At 37.6% G+C, this 21,469-nt stretch overlaps 2 protein-coding genes across 2 annotated transcripts; both read right to left on the bottom strand.

The window, feature by feature from the left end:
• Positions 1-5,484: 5,484 nt before the first annotated feature.
• On the bottom strand, positions 5,485-17,334 carry chmp4ba (charged multivesicular body protein 4Ba). The gene is made up of 5 exons (XM_042510393.1): positions 16,998-17,334; positions 9,108-9,285; positions 8,409-8,523; positions 7,524-7,650; positions 5,485-6,396 (listed from the first exon to the last, which is right to left on the bottom strand). The coding sequence occupies exons 1-5, from the start codon at positions 17,173-17,175 to the stop codon at positions 6,332-6,334; spliced, it is 663 nt and encodes a 220-aa protein (XP_042366327.1). The 5' UTR covers positions 17,176-17,334; the 3' UTR covers positions 5,485-6,331.
• Positions 17,335-18,685: 1,351 nt separating this feature from the next.
• On the bottom strand, positions 18,686-21,368 carry LOC121960615 (uncharacterized protein C20orf85 homolog). The gene is given in 5 exon segments (XM_042510405.1): positions 18,686-18,876; positions 18,983-19,054; positions 19,057-19,083; positions 20,477-20,558; positions 21,310-21,368. Coding segments are annotated over 5 exon segments (396 nt in total). The 3' UTR covers positions 18,686-18,720.
• Between the last annotated feature and the right edge of the window lie 101 nt (positions 21,369-21,469).

The raw sequence follows: 21,469 nt of genomic DNA, 5'->3' as shown, positions 1-21,469 counted from the left end.
CAAATCATAAGTGGTAGTTTATAGTCACAGTCTTGGTAGTTGTCTAAGTCTACAGGCAGGTTTCTATTACAGATTTGCAAAAAACTTAAGCAATTCTTTTGAAATGTCAATAAAACAAATTATGAGATGACTGTGTTTCCACTGAGTGATGTTATGCGACTTCTCTCGTTTCAAGAAGCATGGCGGTGGATGTTCAAAACATTAGCAGGTTTATTTCTATTGCAACCATAGCACTAACCGTCATTTTTTCCAATCGAAGGCCATGTAGGTGTGTTATGGAGCCATAATGGAAAGGCAAGCCCCTTATACATGGCAGCAGCCACGTATAAGGGATTTCTGGGAGGTGATAGTGCACGATTTCACAGAGGAATTGTGAATTCAAAATTTCTTTTGAAGAGTTTTGTGGTACAAAAACACCTCTTGCAGCGCCATCATGAGGGAGCCAGTTCCTACTGACAAGCACATAGCCATCGCATCATATGACCTATAAATAGCCAAAAAGTGTTTCCATCGCAATTTTTCAAAATATGCCTTTTTAAAATAACCTGAAATACCACCTCATGTGAGCTTAGAAACTATTATGCAAGAAATGTAAGTTTTTCGAAGTTAAAGTGTTTCCATTAGACGTATTTTATTTTTGCATTTCAATTTGTGCAATTTCAGGGTTAATAGAAACCTGCTTACTTACTGTATTTCAGCCAAACCAGAATGAAAAAAAAAGTTCCAGTTATGCAGCCAAGTATGTTTCTTGACTTGGGAAACGGAAAAAATACAAATCCAGTTGAAACACTGGAGCACCCCAGGGCCGTGTGCTCAGTCCCCTCCTGTTTATGCGGTACACACACAATTGTAACCCTCAACTGCAACCCCCAACAGAAAGATAAGATAATCCTTTATTAGTCCCACAGGGGAAATTTTCATTGTTGCAGCAGCTATGAGGTACTCGATAAGCAGCAAAAGAACAATAAGAGAACTCTGTTGTGAAGTTTGTCGACAATCATCAGCCGAGTTATAAACAACGATGAAAAATGTTTAAAATTTGACTGATTGATTGAAAGGTGTTTAAATAGCATTTGGGTATGTACATGTAATAACAATAATAAAGTATATGTGATAATAATGTAATAAAATTAAATATAAACCTTATTTGCATAGCGCCTGTCATACACAAAATGCAACAATATAGAAAAGAATGCAACAATAAAAAGGTAGTAAACTGTGTGTGCGCTCGCGTACATGCGTCTGTGTCTGTGTGTGTGTGTGTGTGTGTGTGTGCACGCTAATAATAGAAGTTGCTCAATCTTAACTAACCCCAGCCTTGGCCTTTGCTCCTGTATTTTCTCCATACTGGACCTTGTCTCGGTGTCACTGAGGGTAAAGGTCTCTCACACACAGACTTTCACAACAACATGTAATTTTAATATTGTGATTCAGAATAAGCTGATGTGGGTTTTTGTTTTTAACGATATGCACTAACTTTACATTTGGATACTGGGGCACTTAAACCATTAAAAAAGTCAAAGTAATGCAGAGGCGGAAAGTATGGTCAGCACATTGTGTGAGTAATTTTCAGAGGGAAATACTGCATTTCTGACTGTACTACACTGACTTGAAATTCACAAAAACACTGCTGAAATATGATGCAGTGTTAACAGTTTAAACCAAGTAGAATTGTTTGTAGAGATAAAATATTGCATACAAATCACAGTTGTTTCACTCGAAAAGGCATCTAGTAATTTTGTTGTTCCATTTTTACTCAAGTAAACATTTGAATGTATGTACTGTGCTTTTTATTATTTATCTATTTTGACATGCACAGAATAAAATATAAATCTCAACCCAAATGAAAAAAAATACCAATGCAATGAAGCTGAAAATTAATGTAACAATATAAATAACTAATATAATATTAAAAAAGACACATTTTCTTGCTTTTCCAGTTCTCCTGTTTCACTGTAGTTTGGTCAGAGAGGACAGTCGTATAAGACAGGACAAATTGATAAGCAGCCTGAGGCAGATCATATTCTAGAAAATATTCTCGAATATGTACAGTATTAACATGCTGGTTAATGACATATCCATGAAGCAGAATTTGTCCTAAAAAAAATCTATTTATGGCTAAAAAATGTAGTGACTCTAAATACAGGGAGTGAAGGGGTTAAACCGAGCCCCCTGGTAGAAACACTACACTACAGCTAATTTAAGAGCATGTTTCAAGTGGTCTCACTGGGGATCACAGCAGGCTGTTACCTTATCTGTCTTAAGTCTCGCAGGTTTGAGTTTAAATCAGTTTTAACACTCAGAGGCTGGAAGGAGCTCTACTCGGGTCTGCACAGTAAATTAAATAAAACTATCGCCAAATATCATCAATAAATTAATTCTGATTTAACAGTATTTAATTCACAAGGATTATGTTTTTTCCCATAAATATGATTATTTTTGTTCCCTTTATAACTTTATTAATTATTATTATTATTATTATTAAGTAGATTATGAATGCAGTCAATAATAAAGCTGCTGGTGCAAATATATGGTAGCATTAAATTAACATCTGCAGTGTAAATAATAGTAAATCTGCACACACTGACATAAAAATCATTCCTGTATTTAGGTTTTTGAGTTTACATCAGGCGCCAATGTTTAACCTTCACTCACCCAGTTGAGATAATGTGGTGAAAAGGTGAGAAAAGCAGCATTTCTGTGCCGCACTTGAGACAGACAGATAACATCCATAACTATGTGTAAACATGTGGATCTTCTTAAAGGTGTAAAAGGTCATGATGACTCTTCAGCTGCATAATTCCACCTCACCTCCGCTCAGTGTATAATAACAGCTCTGAGTAACAGTCAGATTATGAACTCTGAGGAATATATCTTAATTAATGAAAATTAAAAAACAAAACATCTTTTTACTAGCTTTGTGTTACTTCACATTTAAAGTTTGACATGTGATGAGTGCGTTTACATGTATGTGAATAACCCGTTCATCTGTTTGATTGTGGATCGACTCCAGTCCGTCCACGCATAAGGATATCTGCTGACAGGAGGAGGAAGTGTAGCTACAGCTGGAAGTAACGGAGCAGTGAGCAGAAGTTTTATCATGAAGACCAACATGTTCGTCTCTCAGTGTTTAATTCAGTTTTGCACTCCAGGCGAGTCAAGAGCAAATGAAAAAAAGTTCCAGCTCACCATCTCAATTTGACTTAATATTCACAAGAGGTCACTGTGTCAAAAGGCTGAAAAACAACACACACACACACACACACACACACACACACACACGCACACATTATCCTTAAATTCAACAAATGTAGGATTTTCTCAGAGTACATCACTGTTATACCTTTATTATCCCTGCAATTAGCAGGTGCACGCAAGATTTTTTAAACATGCGTAAACCCGCTGAATCTGAGCGACTGGATGTATTCCCAGTGTCACTTTACTGCTGGAGAGTGAGTTGGCCTTTCTGTCAGCTGGGGTGTCTGTGTGCGATGTCTTGTTGGTGTGTCCGTGTGACTTCACGGACAGACAGGAGAACAGGTAAACAGCAGACAGCAGCAGGATCAGGGGTCTTTGAAAACGTTTCAGTGGTTTCTTCTAGTTATCTATCTCTTACCTATAAAGTCCCCCTTTCAAACTTGGTGCAGACGTATTTGGATCGGCGTTTGAACGCAGCTTAGAAGGACATGGAGGGTAATTAGTGACGCCACGTCATTGCATCGCGCCGGTTAAGGGGCTGAAATGTCCGCATTTACCCAAGTTTTGCGTTCCAATCAATGCCAATTAGAGGCGATAAAAACTTGTGTCAACTGCAGTCATTTGCCACTAAATCAAACTGGCTTTAGAGTCTGGCACACTTAAAAGCTAAATTAGAGGTCCACAGCGTGTTTTAAGAGTCACAAGCATAGACTGTATAAAAACAATAATGGTAGCTATCATGTCACACACTGTTCTGTGGACTCCCGTTTGAAGCCTCAAGTTTGGCTTTTTTTTTTTGCCATCATTATTTTGGATTTCCGGAGCTGGAAGTGACGATGTTTAGACGAGAGGCTGGAGCTGTGGAAGAGTGAGGGGTAGATCTGACTCATAGTGGTGACGCCTCATACAAACCTTGTCACTTAAAGCAGCCACGCCCTTAAATATGCATAACTTAAAGACTTATAAAATGTAAAACGGTGAGTCATAAAAATCAGACAACTTAAAATCCATAAAGTTGTTGTGAATGCTGAAATTAGCTACAGAGACCAAAACTGTTTCCTGTACCAGGCTGTAAACATGTTTATTTCTGCTGTAAATTTGGGCATTTTAACATGGTGGTCTATGAGGACTTACTTTGTTTTGGAACCAGCCTCAAGTGGACATTAGAGGAACTGTTTTTGGCACTTCTGCATTGGCTTCATTTTTCAGTGTTGGAGGTTGCTGCTTGGTCACAAGCCAGAAAAATTAAGAGATCCCCAGGCTGTGGTATTATCAAACGACAACCTCCGCGGCTGAAAAATGAAGCCAACGCAGAAATGCCAAAATCCACAGTTCCTCCACGGTCCACTTCAGGCTGGCTCCATAGACCTCCATGTGAAAATGTCCAACTTTACATAAGAAATAAACATGTTTGCAGCCTGGTACAAAAAAATGTTTTGGTCTTTATAGCTAATTTCAACATTCATGACAACTGTACGGTGGTTGGATGTTTTCGCAGCTTTACTTTTAATATCATGACTTAAGGGCGGAGACGACTGAGTGAGAGGCTTTCTGCCAATAATGTCCTCGGCCTCTCAGTCAGATCAACCCCTCACTCCTTCACAGCTCCTCCATTGTCCAAAAATGAATTATGTCACAGTAGTTAAGTCCACATCTCTTGTCATGTCTGGGTGTTAAATGTTTCATTAGTCAAATTCTTTAAGGGACCGCTATTCCCGGCGGAGTCATGTCTGTGTAAAGATCTGAGAAATGCAGCAGTAAAGCTTTAGATAAGCTTTAAAGGTTTTAGTATTCATGTCCTTAACAGAAACCTGACAGACAGCATTCATTAAAACCAGGCACCGGTGCCACTGTAAAGTCCACTAATAGAAAAAAACAAAAAAACAATAATAACAATGCTCTTTTTTCCCTCTAATATGACATTTTAGGAATGTAACCCTTTGAAACACGAGAATGGCTTGATTATTTCACAAACATGGGAAGAAGGCAAAAAGCAATGAAAAAGAAATGACCTAAAAATAAGCAAGAAATTAGTAAAAACTACAAGAAAATCACCTGAAAATTAGTTTAAAAAAGTTTAATAAACAAAACAAAATAATTAGCTGGGAAAGTGCTTAAAAAACTATAATAATTCTGTTACCTAATATCAAATATTTTACTATGATTATTATAAATATAGTTTACCCTAGCTTTTTTCTGTTTTCCCCTTGTTTTAAATTAAATTAAATCTTCTAAATCTACTAATTTCTTGCAATTTGGGGAACATTTCTTACTACGTTTCTCATTGCCTTTTTTCTACATATTTTGGGAAAAAAATCGCACCCATTTGCTCAGGTTTCAAAGGATTAAATACTTAAAAAGTGATGTAGTTTCAGGTTTCACAGTTAACCGATTAGCCAAGATTGCCTAAAGAGTGATCTAGAAGTTGCCCGCGGACAACAGAGGGATCAAACCCTGGATCCTCGTCTTGAGAGATGCTTTCACAGCTGTAATCTCATTGGTAGTTTGACAGCGATATTTCAGTGAGAAAGTCCCACATTTTCATCATTCATAGATTTTTTTCTGCTGCTGATTTAGCAGAAACGGCGAAGACAATGAGTTGTCGTCATCATTGTAGAAGAGCAGAGAGATGACAACGCAGGAAGCAGAAAAATGGCTGAGTCATGTCGTCCTTCTGGTTTTGCCTTTTTTCCCCACACATTTCTTTATTCCTCACACTCCTCCCAGAATCGAGCCTCGTCCTCCTCCTCCACACACACCCGCCCCTGGAAGTATGCACTTGCGCCCTCCTGCCCTATGAGCGGCGTTCAGGTACATCACCGCAGGCTGTTAGGGCGTGACATTTGATTTCCAGACTCTATGCCCTTTAGAAACAGATACAGCTGGAGTGAAGAGAATCGTACCGTGACATTAATCAGAGGAGAAAACCTGGGTTCATTTGAAGTCAGTGAATATGTGCACAGGTGCATACTTTGGGGTTGGGGTATGGTTAGATATTGGGAACGCTGGCTCTAAGACAGAGCAGCATGCCAGCAGCCCAGAGTCCCTGTCTCTCTCCCAGATGTCTGGTAGCAGCTTGTAGCACAGAGACAGACAGGAGAGGGGCACTAGCTAGCTAGCAGGGCAAGCTAGCTTAGTTAGCCGCCCAGGCCTCCAGGTCCGCCATGTCGTCCTCGTCCTCTTCCTCCTTCTTCTTGGCTAAAAAAGGAGTAAGCACAAAATAAAGCAGGACATTTAACGCTGTTATTGTCAAGATTTTTGTGATGTTCATGGTATCATGGTGTTTGTGTGTAAATTAAATCCAGTGTGGGCGATATATCAAATATACTCGATGTATCGTGGCTTGTTCCATGTGCAATACAACTAAATCACAAACTTCATAATCACGAGTATAAATTGTCACATTGTTTTTATGAGCCACCGACGTTTCTCTCTCTCCTACAACTCTCCACATCTAACAGACACACACACAAAGCAGGGTTTTTGCAGAGCTCCAGACCATGTTTATTTAGTCGCAGTTAGCGCCCACTGAGCACCCCTATGATTTACAAATATATATAATATATGAACTGTTTGTTTCCAGCTGACTTGGGGTCGACCGATATCATTCTTTCAGGGCCGATACTGATGCCGATAATTAGACGTTAATGAGACTGATATCTGATATTTGGAACCGCTTTGCATTTACAATAAAAATGAAAATCTCTCTGTCAATATTTAGAATTTGGAATATAACGAACTGCAGCACAAAACTTTGTTTAAATGCCTTTAGCGAATGTTTAATCAAAACTGAAACGTTCAACATTATATAAAGCAAGTTTCCAGCAACATTTTTTATAAAGTCAAGTGAAAATGTAAATAAAAAATGAATAAACGGTTAAAGGCATCACGGCATCTGTTAAGCTGTCTGCTAATGCTAACATTAAACTGCTGACCGGGAGCTTCAAGTCCACATCAAAAACATCGACACTTCCAGGCTGAGACGAGTGAGGCCATTCAAAATAAAAGCACCATGGGTCTCGCTTTGATTTATTTAATTATAGCAATACCATATAAAAATGTATAATAAAAGTACATTTAGCTCCCTTACATTATTAAATGTTATTATAACATTAGTGTATTCAACTTTATCACATGACAGTAGCTACTTTAACTTTATTGTAACTGCACTTCATTCAGCAGTTTTGTATTTTAGTTGTTAAGATTAGTTTAAAGGACATTTAAAATATCAAGATATGTATCGTGTTTCTTAATCTAAACTTAAAATATCACAATATTATTTTAAAGCTATATCGCCCAGCCCGAGTTTTAGTGACATACAATACCTGGTCTGGCTGGAAGTGATGTAGATGGTACGCTGGGTAGAGGGACGTCTTCTGTTCCTTCGATTTCCAGCAGATTTTTATCCAGCTCTTCCTGTTCCAGATCCTCGAGCTCGGCCATAAGCTCATCCTGAACACACACAAACACACACATTAAGCAACCAGGGTTGTGCAGACACAGCACAGAATTATAATTCACCCCTAAATTTACCATTTGTATATTTCCGCCTCATTGTTCTCTACAAAAGGTACAATCGTGGAATGGGGAGGAAGAGTTGTCTCACCTTTGAACCGAAACTGTCCTGAAACTGTCTCTGTATAAACAGGACAGCCAAGAGGACGGGACTGTGGGCGGGATGGGTGTGACGTTTTAACGTCGTGTTATGCTTACGACCCAACGTGTGATAATTCAAAAGCAGCTGACAGCAGTTACTGGCTAACTCAAAGAAAAGAACAGTGGGCATAAATGTTCAAAATTTGGGAAAACAATAAGATTCAGGAGCTCCTTAACCTCCGAGCAGAGGATGTGATCAGCCGCCATATAACAGTGACGGTAAATTATTGTTTTTGACACGTAACGCCATTTTTATTGTTTATAACGCCTTGCAGACGCATATGTTTTATGTCACTAGAGGCAGACGCTGTTGAACATCTCACCTGTCACACCTCCTTTTATTCCGCGATGCCTGCATGCTATCTAAAATCACACACTACAACGGGATGATACCGCTGTTGCTTGGTTCTGTGTAAAAATTCAAAGGTGGCGCAAAGAAGGGACTTCATGTCATCCGGTCAGAACTGTGACAGATAAATCTGAATCCGGCTCCTCTGGTTGAAATTCAGGTAAAGTTCCTGATTTACGGAAATGGTTCTGGTGTATGCTCTTACCTCGTCGTATTCTTCGCCAAAACCTATCGGTCTGGAAATTACATCTGAGATTTCCTGAGCCACTTCCTGTTGTTCTGTGATGTCAGCCATCAGGTCGTCTACTTGGTCAATGTTCCTGTGAAACACAAGGACACAAAGAGAGACATGAAAAGGGACACATAAATGCAAACATCTCAATATTTGTGACATTTACATCCTCGGGGCACTTAACTCGGGCTGGAACAATATGCCAAACTTCCGATTAAACATTGTCACAATACGTGCACGGAGACTCGATATGTATTGTGCTTTTTAAGTCTTGTGATATTAAGATTTATTGCAATTTTTGTTTACTTTTTTAACACAAGACTATAGGAAAAAAGTCAAATCATACAATCGTACACATCTAAAGGTCTGTGTCCTTGAACCATTTTCTTCTTTCTCACTTTGTTTTTCTTGAAACGGATTTGATCATGTTATTTGTAGAGTAGCAAAATAAAAGCTGCAACTTCTCTCCACCACTGCATTATAATTATTCTGATTAAGGCAATAAAAAAATCAATTTAAAAATGTAAAAAGAACAGTTACAATACACAACAGTTAAAAGTTTTTTTTACCATCCCAAAGAACAACAAAACCAGCTGATCATAAAATTTTGTTAAAAAAATACAACTGCCTCAGTAATGACAAAAACCCAACTTGTTTCTAACTGCCTCTTACATGTCTTGGTGTGCAGCGCGCATTGCCTTGGCAGCGACGCCCATGTTCTTGAGCACTTCTGTGTTGGTGTTTGCGTTCTCTAGCGCCTCCCTCTGGAACTCAATGGTGGACAACGTCCCGTCGATCTGATCCAGCTGCTTCTCATAACGCTTCTTCCTTTTCAAGGCCTGCAGAGCCGCTGGACAGAAAAAGTGAGAGGGTGACACAGAGTTAGGAGACAGATTGAGCTCCTTACTAAAGTAAATGTAGACTTAAATTCCTGTTGATGTTCTGACTATAAAAACAAACCAGCAGATGTTGATAAGGAATGTTAGGAAGCCTTTTCTTTTAGAGGTAAATTAGTCTTTAAAATGTAAAACATGAGACAAAAAAAAAAAAAAAGACACATAACAGAAGCAATAATTAAGCAAAAAAGGCTAATCCTGTCTGTGTGGAGACATGGTGCTCCAGTGGACATAATAAGTGTGATAGAGACGCAACAAGTCACAGCACGACCACAACATAAAGTCACAACCAGCAGACCTTTGGTATTTTTTGACAATGCAGCAGCAGCAGCTTGCTTTAGCCCCGTTTACATTAGCAACATTTACACTGCCTCTTCAAGGTGGGAATATCACACCGCTCCACCACCTCGCTGTTCTCTATGTAACGTCCAATCGCAGGAAGGGGGACAGAGTGGTCTCGCCTCTGACCCGGGAACGGAGGCACTAACAGCCCCGAAATGAGGTCTGTGTAAAACGTAAAAGCGGAAAGACGTGACAGTAGGCTGCACAAGTATAAGGTTTTGACGACATGTTTTATGTGTGTGACCCAACGCGGGAGATTTAAAAAGCAGTTGATAGCAGTTAGCAGCTATTACAGAGAAGAAGAAAAGCAGCAGTAAACGTAAACTGGGATAACAATGAGATTTGGGAACTCGGAGCAGAGGATGAGATCAGCTGTCAAATAAAAGAGAAGGTAAAGTCCTTGTGGTTGATGTGTTAATGTCATTGTTGTTTAGAACGTGCTGCAGATACATATATAACATGTCGCGCTAAAGGCTGTCGCTCAGGTGTGAAATGTCACGCCTGTTATGCCTCTTTAGATTGGACACTGGAGCTAAATGATATAGCGAGATCTCTGATTAAAAAAGGGCTTTTGTGCGTGTTTAAAGACAAATTCGGAGCAGAAGGAGCTGCGCTGCTGTGAGACGAGCTGCAGTGAAATGTTTGCGTGTTTAAATGACAGCGATGGTCCTAATGGACTAATCTGATAAAATCCTGTCTGAGCCAAATCTCTGCCTGCAATATGCTTCGGTCGTGTGTTTTGGGTTTGTCCCCTCACTATCGCTCTCCTGAACAAGATCCGAATCTCATCAAGGTCACAGAGGTCTGGTCATCCAAAATTAAAATACAATAAATATTTGGATTGATGTTGAACTGGCTGGAGAGAAAGAACAGCTCTGACTGATTTCGGTTGATTATGAAAAAGTGTAGTGTTAGTGCTGAAACAATTAGTTAAATAGTCGCCTGTAAGAAAATACTTTTTAAAATTTTATCATAAAAGTACTTTATTTAGCTTCCTTAGAACAGTATTTTATTAAACTTTATTATAACGGTAGTGTATTCAACTTTATTAGATGACAGCAGCTACTTGATTTAACTTTATTGTAACTGCAGTTCATTCAATAATTGTGTATTTTAGCAGTTAACATTAGTTTAAAGGACATTTAAAATATCGAGACTTATGTATCGTATATCATGTTAAAGTCTTAAAATATCGAGATATTATTTTAAAGCCATATGGCCCAGTCCAAGGTCCAAAAAACAAGACATCAAAGGGAAATTACAATTGGCCCTTTTCACTTTATTCTGACATTTAATAAACTAAACAATTACTGAAATTTACAACTCTCTCTTTTTCTTTTTTAACACTGACTGTATCATCTGTATTTAGTATTTCAGTATCTAAATAAGTACACAGGGAAGTCCCCTTTACTGCTGATGTGGGAAAGTACCTCATGGAGGGCGGCAACAACCCTAAACCAGCTGAGTCATACCTGAGGAGGAAAGTAGGTGATGAAGCAACAAGAGATAAACTGTGCGTCTGGATTACAGCTTCAATTTAAACTCAAGATAAGAAGATGAGATAGAAGTTTTATAACTTTTAATAAAGATCAAAGTTAAGTTTAGGATTTAATATTAAAATACTTTCCGCTATGGTTGCGCGGGACGGCTTTGAAATAATATCCTGATAGTTTTGGGCCATATCACGGTACACAGTATATACCACACTATTTTAAATCTCCTCAAAAGCTTCATAAATGCAGACCTGGGCGGCAAATTATTATCAGTTTTTTTGTTGTTGTTTTTTGAGTGTGACCAGCGGCGCCCCTCCAGCGTGTGGCGCTCTTGGCTACCTCCTATATCTCCTCTGCCAAGGGCCGTCCTGGACAGTATATTTCCTCCTTGTCGCTAAATGTTTCTCCTGTTACGTTTTTTTAAAACAATGCCGCTGAGAGGGTCAAAAAAGTTAGTAGTCCTCTCTTTTTGGAAGTGGAAATGTTGTTTTATTACATCCTTAATGGTGTCCCCTACACTACAGTGAAATATAACGGTTGACGGAAAATCTCGTCAGTGGTGGGGAAAATTAAAAAAAGAAAAAGCAACAATGGGGGAAACGCTGCTGCTGACAGACAGCATGTTGTGGACTGATCTAGCAGCAGCAGTTTGACACGCAGCATAATGCAGTGTGTGTAGTACTGGTGGAGCGAAACCATGGCAACACTGGCGAAATCAAAGCAATTTATGCTTACTATTATCAGTTGTATTTATCGGCCAAAAAATGTATTATCGAAATTATCGGTATGACGCCATAAGTCCCATTATCGGGCCGAGAATTATCGGTCTGATAATGGTCCTGCATCCCTAGTTAAAAAGGCAAAATAATGCAAATATATTTACAAAGGAAGGCACTAGAGTAAAATATATCAAAATTACAATAATAATAAGAATAACAGGTATTAATAAGTAATAAGTAATAAGTAATAACAAAGATATGTACAGAAAACAAACAAACAATCATACAAAATGCCAAAAATATTAAAAACAGCAATAAAAAACAAAAAAATGTGCGAATAAGTGTGCAAAAGTGAAGTCGGACGCACAAGTGAGTCCAGCGCAGATGGTGCGTTCACGTGCCACACAGAGGGGAGCTGTTAAAGAGTCTTATTGCATACAGGACAGATTGTTTGAACCGCTCTTTGTGACAGCGGAGCTGAAGGATGACTTTAGGGATGACTAATTCCACTTAACACAATACGATTCTTGATTATCATCAGTTATAGGATTTAATGACTTAAGTGGGCAAACGCAAGTATTACAACAAGTAGAGCAGTCTAATAAGTTTAGATGAATTACTTCACTTTACTGCACTGCCGCCTTTAAAATCAGGTAAAGACAACACTAGTTTCATATCATGATGTGACGATATTCAAAATCTCAGACGGTATGTGGTCTCATATCACGGGAACGGTATGTATCGAGTATATTGTCCTGCCTGCCCTACCTGCTTGCTGTTACCCTCTTGAGCAGCAAAGGTAACTGAAATTATTTAGTATATTGATAGTTTTTAAGTAAATACAAATACACAGCTACAAGCAAGAATCTTAGCTTTCATCCTGCTTTGTCACCTCAATCAATCGACATACACACAACTCTTTATCAGTCCACTGTGTGCTGTTGATCTGGTCCTCCAGGAGCCAGACAGCAGCTGACAGTTCCAGTTTGATCTGATTATATCAGCACCGGCTCTATCCCTGGACTGATAATATCATTACCTAACAGCACACAAATCATTATTAGATTATCTCGGCTGCAGAGCTGCATTCAGACCACACCCTTTAATTTCAGGTCACTTTCATTCTGTGATCTTTTGTTTTTCTTTTCTTTTCTACTGACTGCTTCCAACCTCAGAGACGTTTTACAGCAGTGACCATATCTATGCATAAAGTCTGATTTACACATATAGTCAGTTTTTTTTGCTTCCATGAACTAAAATTGTAAGATAAATGAAGTCTTTTTCCCCACTGTTACTGGAAAAATGAATCCAATAACTGGCTATTCTAGTGTTATTTTACCAACCCCCCCCCAAAAAAAAACCTTCAAAAACATGGAAACTTACCAAACCCCCCCCCCAAAAAAAACATCCAAAAAACAAAAAAAATATGGACCAAAAATTAGCAGCACAATTCATAAAAAAGCTAAGAAAAAAAATCTAAAAATATGCAAAAAAAAAAAAAAAGAAAATGATGCCAAAAACGTGCCCATCCTTTAAAAAGTTTTAATTGTAATTGTAATTTTTAATAAAAATTTATAGTAAATATATACGTAGATTTTTTATTTTATTTTCTCAATCCCCCACCCTTTTTGTCCAACTAATTTTAACATCATTTTCTTGTCACCTTTTTCTAATTTCTTGAAATTAATGAGACATTTTTAACTACGTTGGTCACTGCCTTTTCACCCATGTTTTATTTCAAAGAAATCAAACCCATGTGCGCAGGTTTCAACGGGTTAAATAGGCGTCCGAACGCCGAGGGCCTAGTCAAATACTTATTAAAATCAACTGGCAAGAGGGAAATGAAGTACAGCAGTAAACTATATAACTGGCACGCAGTTCAACTTTAGAGAGCAATCACTCAGATGCTGTTATCACGGTGGGTTTGGTTTGTTTGTTTTGAGGTATTTATAGATAGTGTGTGTTGTTATTCAGCCCCTGATAAGAAGAGAGCTAACCGAACTGCGTATGTTGAAAATCAGGTTTGAGGGTCTGAAGCTGATGTAATGAAGAATAAGACTTTTAAAAGCAGTTATAATGAGCTCACACCTCTAACACTTAGTGGTCTGAGTGTTTGTGTTGTGCTGTTTGTCCTTGAGAGGATTTATGGTTGCATCATAGAAACCACATCCAGGTATCTGTTTGTAATACAGGTGTGTCATATCAAATTTTCTCACCATAATTATTCTGGCCAGAAAAATCACATCAAATACTGTTGACACAATATTTTAAAGCCGTCCTGAAATACTTCTTCAAAATAAATAACCATGGGTTTTACTTTGATTTATTTAATTATAACAATATTTAATTTAACCTTAACATTAGAGGATTTTTTTAAACTTTATATGTATTTAACATTATGACTGTATTTTATTAAACTTATTATAACAGTATTTTAAAGCATTATCTACTTTATTTGTAACTGTAGTTCATTTAATAATTTAGTATTTTAGTAGTTTACAGTACTTTGGAGGAGATTTAAAAATATGGAGATATATATTGTGTATCAAAAATTTCATCATATTATTTTAAAGCCATATCGCCCAGCCCTACTCCAGTATAACAATCACTGACTCAGTTATCTGTGTGCAAAGAAAGAGACGGTTTAAAGATCCCGTACTGCTCACCCAGACCACCACAGGGCTCAAGAGTGTTTACTGTGAATCGTTTGAATTAGATCCAGATCAAAATAACAAAAAACAGATTTTTTAAAAAAGCTTTTTAAATGAGCTTGTAAATTCCTGAAAGCGACGTCCTGTTTACTGCACCTCTGTCGTCACTGCTGGTTACTTTAACCCACAGAAATCGAGGAGCACGATGGTTGACTGGAGCAAGTGCTCCAAAGTATGGCTGAGAAATGAGGAAGACTAACTCACATGACAAAGACTTCCACAGGAAGCATGAGACATGTTACGTATGTCCCTTCTTTACTACAAAATCCCACTAAATTGTGAGGGAGTTTACTTTATTCTTTGAATTTAGGTAACTGTAAAAACTGTAACTGTAACTGTAACTGGTATTTGTTAATTGTTATTTCTGTGAATTGCCAACCTAAGCATTTATCAGCATTGTGTTTTTTTAGTCAATTTAAAGGGATACTTTTCCCATTTTTAACCAGTTTGTATCAAAACAATGAGGGTAGTGGATGTAGTGGATACCATATTACACTTTACATGTGGTCAGAAATTGATGTTTAATATGTGAATTAATTAAAAAAGTTTCTTACCATTGACCAAATATTGACTTTTGCCCACCATGTTTAGGCATTTATCACATCAAGCTGGCAATTGGTGTAATAAAATAATGTTATCAATGTTAGTATACCCGCCTGGCGTGCTTCACAGGCCAAAGTTTGCTTGCTTGCTACAGCTAATAGATTTACATCCTAAAATGTGCAATTAAAAGTAAACGATATCAGTTCGGAACAAAATAACAAAAAAAAAAATTCCTACCGTTAATTGTGAACACTGTTTCTATGCTTTCTGCCATTTCTGCTGCCGCAAACGTCACAACTCGGCAACTCAAGGATTATCGAAATTTCCCAATTTCCCACGGGTAATTATGACTTTGGTGGGCTTAAGGCTGTTGTCGACTGAACTGCAGATTCTGCTTACATATTTTCATATACTCGTCACCACGGATGCAGGCAATATAGACGCAGATTAAGATAGAGGCAGATACCTTTCTGTCAAACTCACGTTAAAACTGTAACATGGCAAAGCAGACTGAATATAAACCAAGATTTAGAGACTGAATTGCCTATTTCTTGCTGAAAATGTCCTCAGAAACATATTCAGTGCACTATTTGGCTGCAATGCAAAGATCTGTAAACAGGAAGTGGACACTGTACTGTTCCCTGTGTTAAAAAAGGAGGCTGAAAAGACTGAGCTCAGACTGTAAATCTAAGCCATGCTGATCAAAAATAAAATAAGATTTTTTTCAAGTATGTCTTCAGAAACATTTTAGCTCGCAATTTAACTGTAAATAGAAATCATTTGTAATCAGCGGCAGCTACATACTTAATACGTCACCCACCAGCAGGAGTGTTTACTGGTCTGGAGCGGCACAGGGCAATTCGGTAATTGTAGGGTTTCTGCCAGAGTCATTTTTCTCTGGTCATGTAGCACCCATTTCAAAAGTATTAGTGTCTTTCTACTGTACAGCCTAATTTCATGAAAAGACAATCTTTGACTCAGTGAAATACTTCTTTAAGTTTAGTTTCAGTTAATTATAATAACCTGAACAAGTGAGAGTTTTGAGGAAAATTATATAGACATTATACAAATTATACAAACTTGGACTGACATTACTTTTGATGTAATTTACTTGTGTTTTTTACTTTTTTTTGCATTTTTTTTCTTGCCACTTATTCTTAAGTTTCTCATTACCTTTCCCCATGTTTTTGAGGAAAAACATGTCCAAAAACTACATTTATAACTATCATAATAATATTTTTAAAATCATTTACAGAATTTCTATTTGTATTATTAGGCAGTTTTTCAGGACGTTTCCTTGTTTGTTGTTTTTTTAAACACACACACAGACACACACACACACACACATACACACACACTAATTTGAATGTAATTTACTTATATTTTTGACTTCTTTTTCTCTTGCATATTCTTGAGTTTCTCATACCCTTTCCCATATTTTTGAAGGAAAAATAGGCAAATTTACTTAAGTTTCAATTTTAATTAGAAATCCTCTACTATATGTTTTATTTTTACTTTATCCTTATTGAGTGTTTACTGTATGCACCAAACACCAAATGTAAACCTGCTTGGTAGTAAATCTGATTCTGGGTAATAACTCTTATTTGAGTATTATATATTACAGCATTAGTACAATATTGGTATTCTCACAGTGCTGTCCTTAAAAGACAACTTTAACGATGGAGACATTTGGCAGCGTGGACCGCGGTGTGGACAGACTCGTGCTCAGGTGACAGGAGTCTGTCCTCTGCCAACTTCCCGGTTCCTCCTATGCCGTTAGCCCGCCGGCTAAACTAACAAACTACCGGCGGTTTGACTCATTAATCCGCCAAACCTCTCCAGGAGCTTTTTTCCTCACCTCGTTTGTTTTTCGTGCCGTAAGTCTTCGCCGTCCTGAGCTCCTGCTCGATTTTCTTCTCTAGAAATTCCTGTTTTTTGGTCAACATCTCCTCGGTCTCTCGGAGTTTCTGGATAGCCTCCTGGGGTGTCGGCGCTTTCCCATCCTTGCTGCCGAATAACTTACGAAACATCGACATTTTGACGTTAAATGTAAACAATAACGGGTGCGTTAACCGTACACGAGCAGCCGGCACTTTGTGTTACCGGGCAGGTAATTGTTAAACTGCTCTGTCGCCTTTCTCGTTAACTCCCGTCGCCGAGCCGCAGAGCTGCCGCCGCTGTTGTTGTTTTTGTCTCCGCTTCCGCTCTTCCAGAAAGGCCTCGTGATGTCATTACGTCAGCGGCGCGAGTACATGACTCACGCGTGAGTGCGTTCAGGGGGATTTCACAAATGAGCAAAGTTTTCCAAAATTTAAGGTCACTATTGTTTACATAGGCCTGCATGACTGAAAAGTACTTATAATATAGTGTTTTCTATTTTTTTGTTTTACAGGTTGAAATAAGATGTGTTAACACGTTTCTATTATTGCCATATTTAAATAAAATGTATACGGTGTATTATTATTACTTTTAATTTATCTTTGTGTTCGGTGTTAATTAATAATTACAAAAACAACAACAACAATATTGATAATAATAATAATAAAATTAAAATTAATAATAGTAGGCATAATACATTTTATATAAATATGGTAATAATAACATGTTGACATGAGTTCAACCTGCAAAACAAGTAATTTATTATCATTATTATAATTTTTATTAGAATTATTATTAATAATTTGTGTTTACCACTTTTTATATTGGTTCTGGGTTTCTTGCCTCTGCTTTGCTTTGATTGTCAAAGCACTTTGTAAACTCTGTTTTCATAAGTACGATAAAAATAAAGTTATTATGATTAGTAGTATTAGTTGAAGTAGTAATAGTAGTAGTAGTAGCAGTGGTAGTAGTAGTTATGGCTGGAAATCACCACACACCCCCACAGTACATTATTATCAAGAAAATTTAAATAATATTATAAATCATTAATATTATTAATTGGTAGTAGAAGTAGAAATAGTAGAAGTAGTATTAGAATTAGTTAAGGCTGGAATGACCAGAGGCCCCACAATACAGTATTATCAAGATCATTTAGTCCTAGTGTTGTAAATAGTATATTGCAAATTTGCAACATTTTGCAGTATACTGAGTATTGCAATAATATATATTGCAGTATATCACAATTTATTACCTTTTTTCATCTGTAAATGATGTCCTCAAAGGTAAACTTTGTCAACATCTGTTTTATTTAATAAAGTTTTTAATTCTTTTTTTTATTGCAGCAAAATGTATCTAATGGACTGAAAAAGCCATTCATTTTTTTTGACTAGTCACCTACAAAAAGTTAAATTTGTATTTGCAATTTTAATAATTTAAATATGTTGTAGAAAATATTTCCACATGCTTACACTGATGCAGAGTTTCAGGTAATTCTGTCAAACTCTGCACATAAATCATTCTGCACAGTAAAACTCAATCGCCCAAGAGAAAGGGGGACATAATCCCATATGTTACCGTACATCCTACCAGATCTGGAATGCTTTTTATGAATATGTATCCTCACGATTTATTTAATTTCTGTCTTTATTCAATGCTCACTGAGTCAGCGAGTAGCTGATACGACACAGAGCGGTGGCCTCCAGTCAGATGCAAGCGTCGAAAGGCCAGCCCAGCTCCTTCAGGAAACTACGCCTCCCATGATGCACTGTGCCAAACTTTTCTAGATGAAGATGTGAGTGAGCTGAACGCCAACCAATCAGGGCCTGAGTGGTCTGAGGAACCGGAGGAGAGGGGGCAACCTGGAGGAGAGATGCAAAGGTGGTGTGAAAGACTGTGAGATGGATGAACAGCAGACAGACAGACGGAGGACAGACAGACGGACGGACGGACGGACGGATATCATACGTGGATGGATTTTTCAGGTGGAGTCGGAGGTTGTGATGGCAGGTGATTGGGTGGCTCCTCTCTGACCACCTCCCCCTCAGCTTCACACTGTCCCTCTCGTACTGAAACACAAATAAAAGAAAGAGTTTAGTGTTTTTGATGATGCCTATGAGCCCTTATTTAATATCACACACACATCACTCTGTGTGCACATAATGTGCTATTCAAAAGCTTTAACAAATATTATACATTAATATAACTTCCAAGGAGTACATTTTTATCAGTCAACATCAGTCCTAATCATATTATGATTTTTCAGAATTTTAACCCTCTAAATGCCCTTTTTTCGTCATAACACGAATACTTTTTAGATTGAAAAAAAAAACACGAAAAATGAATTATTTTCATTCTGCATGCAGAGTAGATTTTTCTTTATTTCTTCTTTTTGTGTTGTGTGTGATTATCACAGCCTTGGATATGTCAGTGATGTGCAGCAACACTGATTGTGACAGTGCAAGTTTTAGAAATTGCATGTATTTTCTCCAAAGTTATACAATGTTATATACATGCAATGTTTTTTTATGCTTAGACGGCTGTGGGATTAAAAATGTAGTTTGAATGGGTTATAATGGCACTTTTTTTTGCACTTAACATTATGAATGTAACAATTTTGTTTACAGTGCATTTTAGACTTGTAGGAGCTTATTAAATAAAAGTTCACATTTTGTCCAAAATGTATGCCATATGCATGAACACAGCCAAAATTACCCAAAAAAATGAAGAATGAAAAGCATGTAAAATGCGCCACATAGTCCCTGTGGGTTAATGTGTAAATGTTAAGATGTTTTTGTTTTTGATAAGTATAATCTGGTTTCATGCTTCAACACAGTTGCCAGAAATAATGTTTGCTTTTTGAATGTTTCTGCATCCATGGATAGGTTACATTTGTATGTGATATCATAGCCAATATGCTGAAACCTTCTGCCAATGTGTAGTTAAGTTTAGGCACAAAACTCAGTTGGTTTTGATTAGGGAAATATCAGGTTTTGGCTTAAAGTGGCTGCTTATGGTGGCACTATCCTCACTGGAAAAAAACAGCAACAGGCTGCTTGAAAAATATGTTTGGTGTCTAAAAACTGCTGGAAATGCAGCAATGACTAAAAAAACAGCAGTTTTATTGTTTGTTGGAGTTTGTTGGTCTCAAACAGTAGTCTACTGCTCCACCATCCCCTCCAGCTCCAACTTAGAAACCATAAAACCATAATATGACGCGTATGAAACATGCAAATTCTATATATATTTGTTTTTTTTTTTGCAGAAACGTACAATGCCAACATTTTTTCTCTGACAAAAGAGCTGCTTGCAAGCATTTGATGTGAAATAGTTTTGTAACAGTAGAGGGCAGTGTGTGGCTGCAAATTAACCTGGAGCTGTGTGTGTGTGTGTGTGTGTGTGTGTGTGTGTGTGTGCGTTGCGTGTGTGTGTGTGTGTGTGTGTGTGTGTGTGTGCGTGTACCTCCTTGTAGGCCTCAGTCAGGGAGCCCCACTTGTTGGGCCAGACTTCGGCTGAATCCTTCTCCACTTTTACATGTGCTTTCCTAAACACACATACACACAAATGTATGCACAAACACACACACACAAACACACACACAAAAAAAAGTTGTTTACCATCAGTTGACATCCTGCTTCACTGAGCACCGACAGGGAAAAGAAATCTTTAGAGAGCATACACAACACTCCCTGTCTGCGGTTATGATCATATTCTGGATCTGCTGTTAACACAAAAGGCGTCCACTTTGTCAAATGTGAAGATAATTCTCCCAAATTAAAGAGATCCTTTTCAAATAACAGCAAGACAAATTTATGTTGTAATGACACATTTTTCTTGTCAGTTCTTCCAACCAAATATTTACATTTTCACACATTTTTTTTTTGATGTGTGGCATATGATTTCATCTTTAAATCTGCTTGTTACTGCGTGAAAACTCAAAATATATCATTAAAACAAGTTAGTACAGTAAGCTTTCTGTATTATACAGCATATTTCATAACCAGACGAAAACACAATGCAGATTTGGAATGAAAAAAGGAGCTAGGAGAGAAAGTAAAAATAATAATAATGATAATAAAAATAAAAGTAACAATGATAATAGTTATTCACAACAAGCCCAGCGGATGACATATCTATTTCTTTTAAAGAAAAATATTAAGAATTTTAACATCGGGTCAACATGTGAATCATCCCACCATCAAGAGAAAATCTTTAAAAACGCTTCACCCTCTTCTGACAGAATATTGAAATAAAACTCAAATGATCAAAATGATGAAACAAGTTAGCAGATTTACCAGATTTCATCTTGATGCACAAAGTTGACGGGCTCAGATGTTCGCTGTGAATCCGCCATCTGTCCTGACCAGTGTGTGTGTGTGTGTGTGTGGTGGTGTGTGTAAGGCTTCTTTCTCTCTGCCCGGCTAATGTTTCACCTGTGTGTAAGTCACACTGACA

Source organism: Plectropomus leopardus, chromosome 2, assembly GCF_008729295.1.
Source record: "Plectropomus leopardus isolate mb chromosome 2, YSFRI_Pleo_2.0, whole genome shotgun sequence".
NCBI classification, from domain to species: domain Eukaryota; kingdom Metazoa; phylum Chordata; class Actinopteri; order Perciformes; family Serranidae; genus Plectropomus; species Plectropomus leopardus.
The sequence above is the reverse complement of the archived record's forward strand: the minus strand, read 5'-3'. Positions and strand labels throughout refer to the sequence as shown.

Bases quoted from the DNA above. Each gene is read 5' to 3' on its own strand.
- chmp4ba (XM_042510393.1), bottom strand. From the start codon at position 17,175: ATGTCGATGTTTCGTAAGTTATTCGGCAGCAAGGATGGGAAAGCGCCG. The intron at 9,286-16,997 runs GTGAGGAAAAAA...TTTTCTGTCCAG, and splicing joins CGGCACGAAAAACAAACGAG to CGGCTCTGCAGGCCTTGAAA. The intron at 6,397-7,523 runs GTATTGTATGTC...CTCCTTTTTTAG, and splicing joins ATCACTTCCAGCCAGACCAG to CCAAGAAGAAGGAGGAAGAG.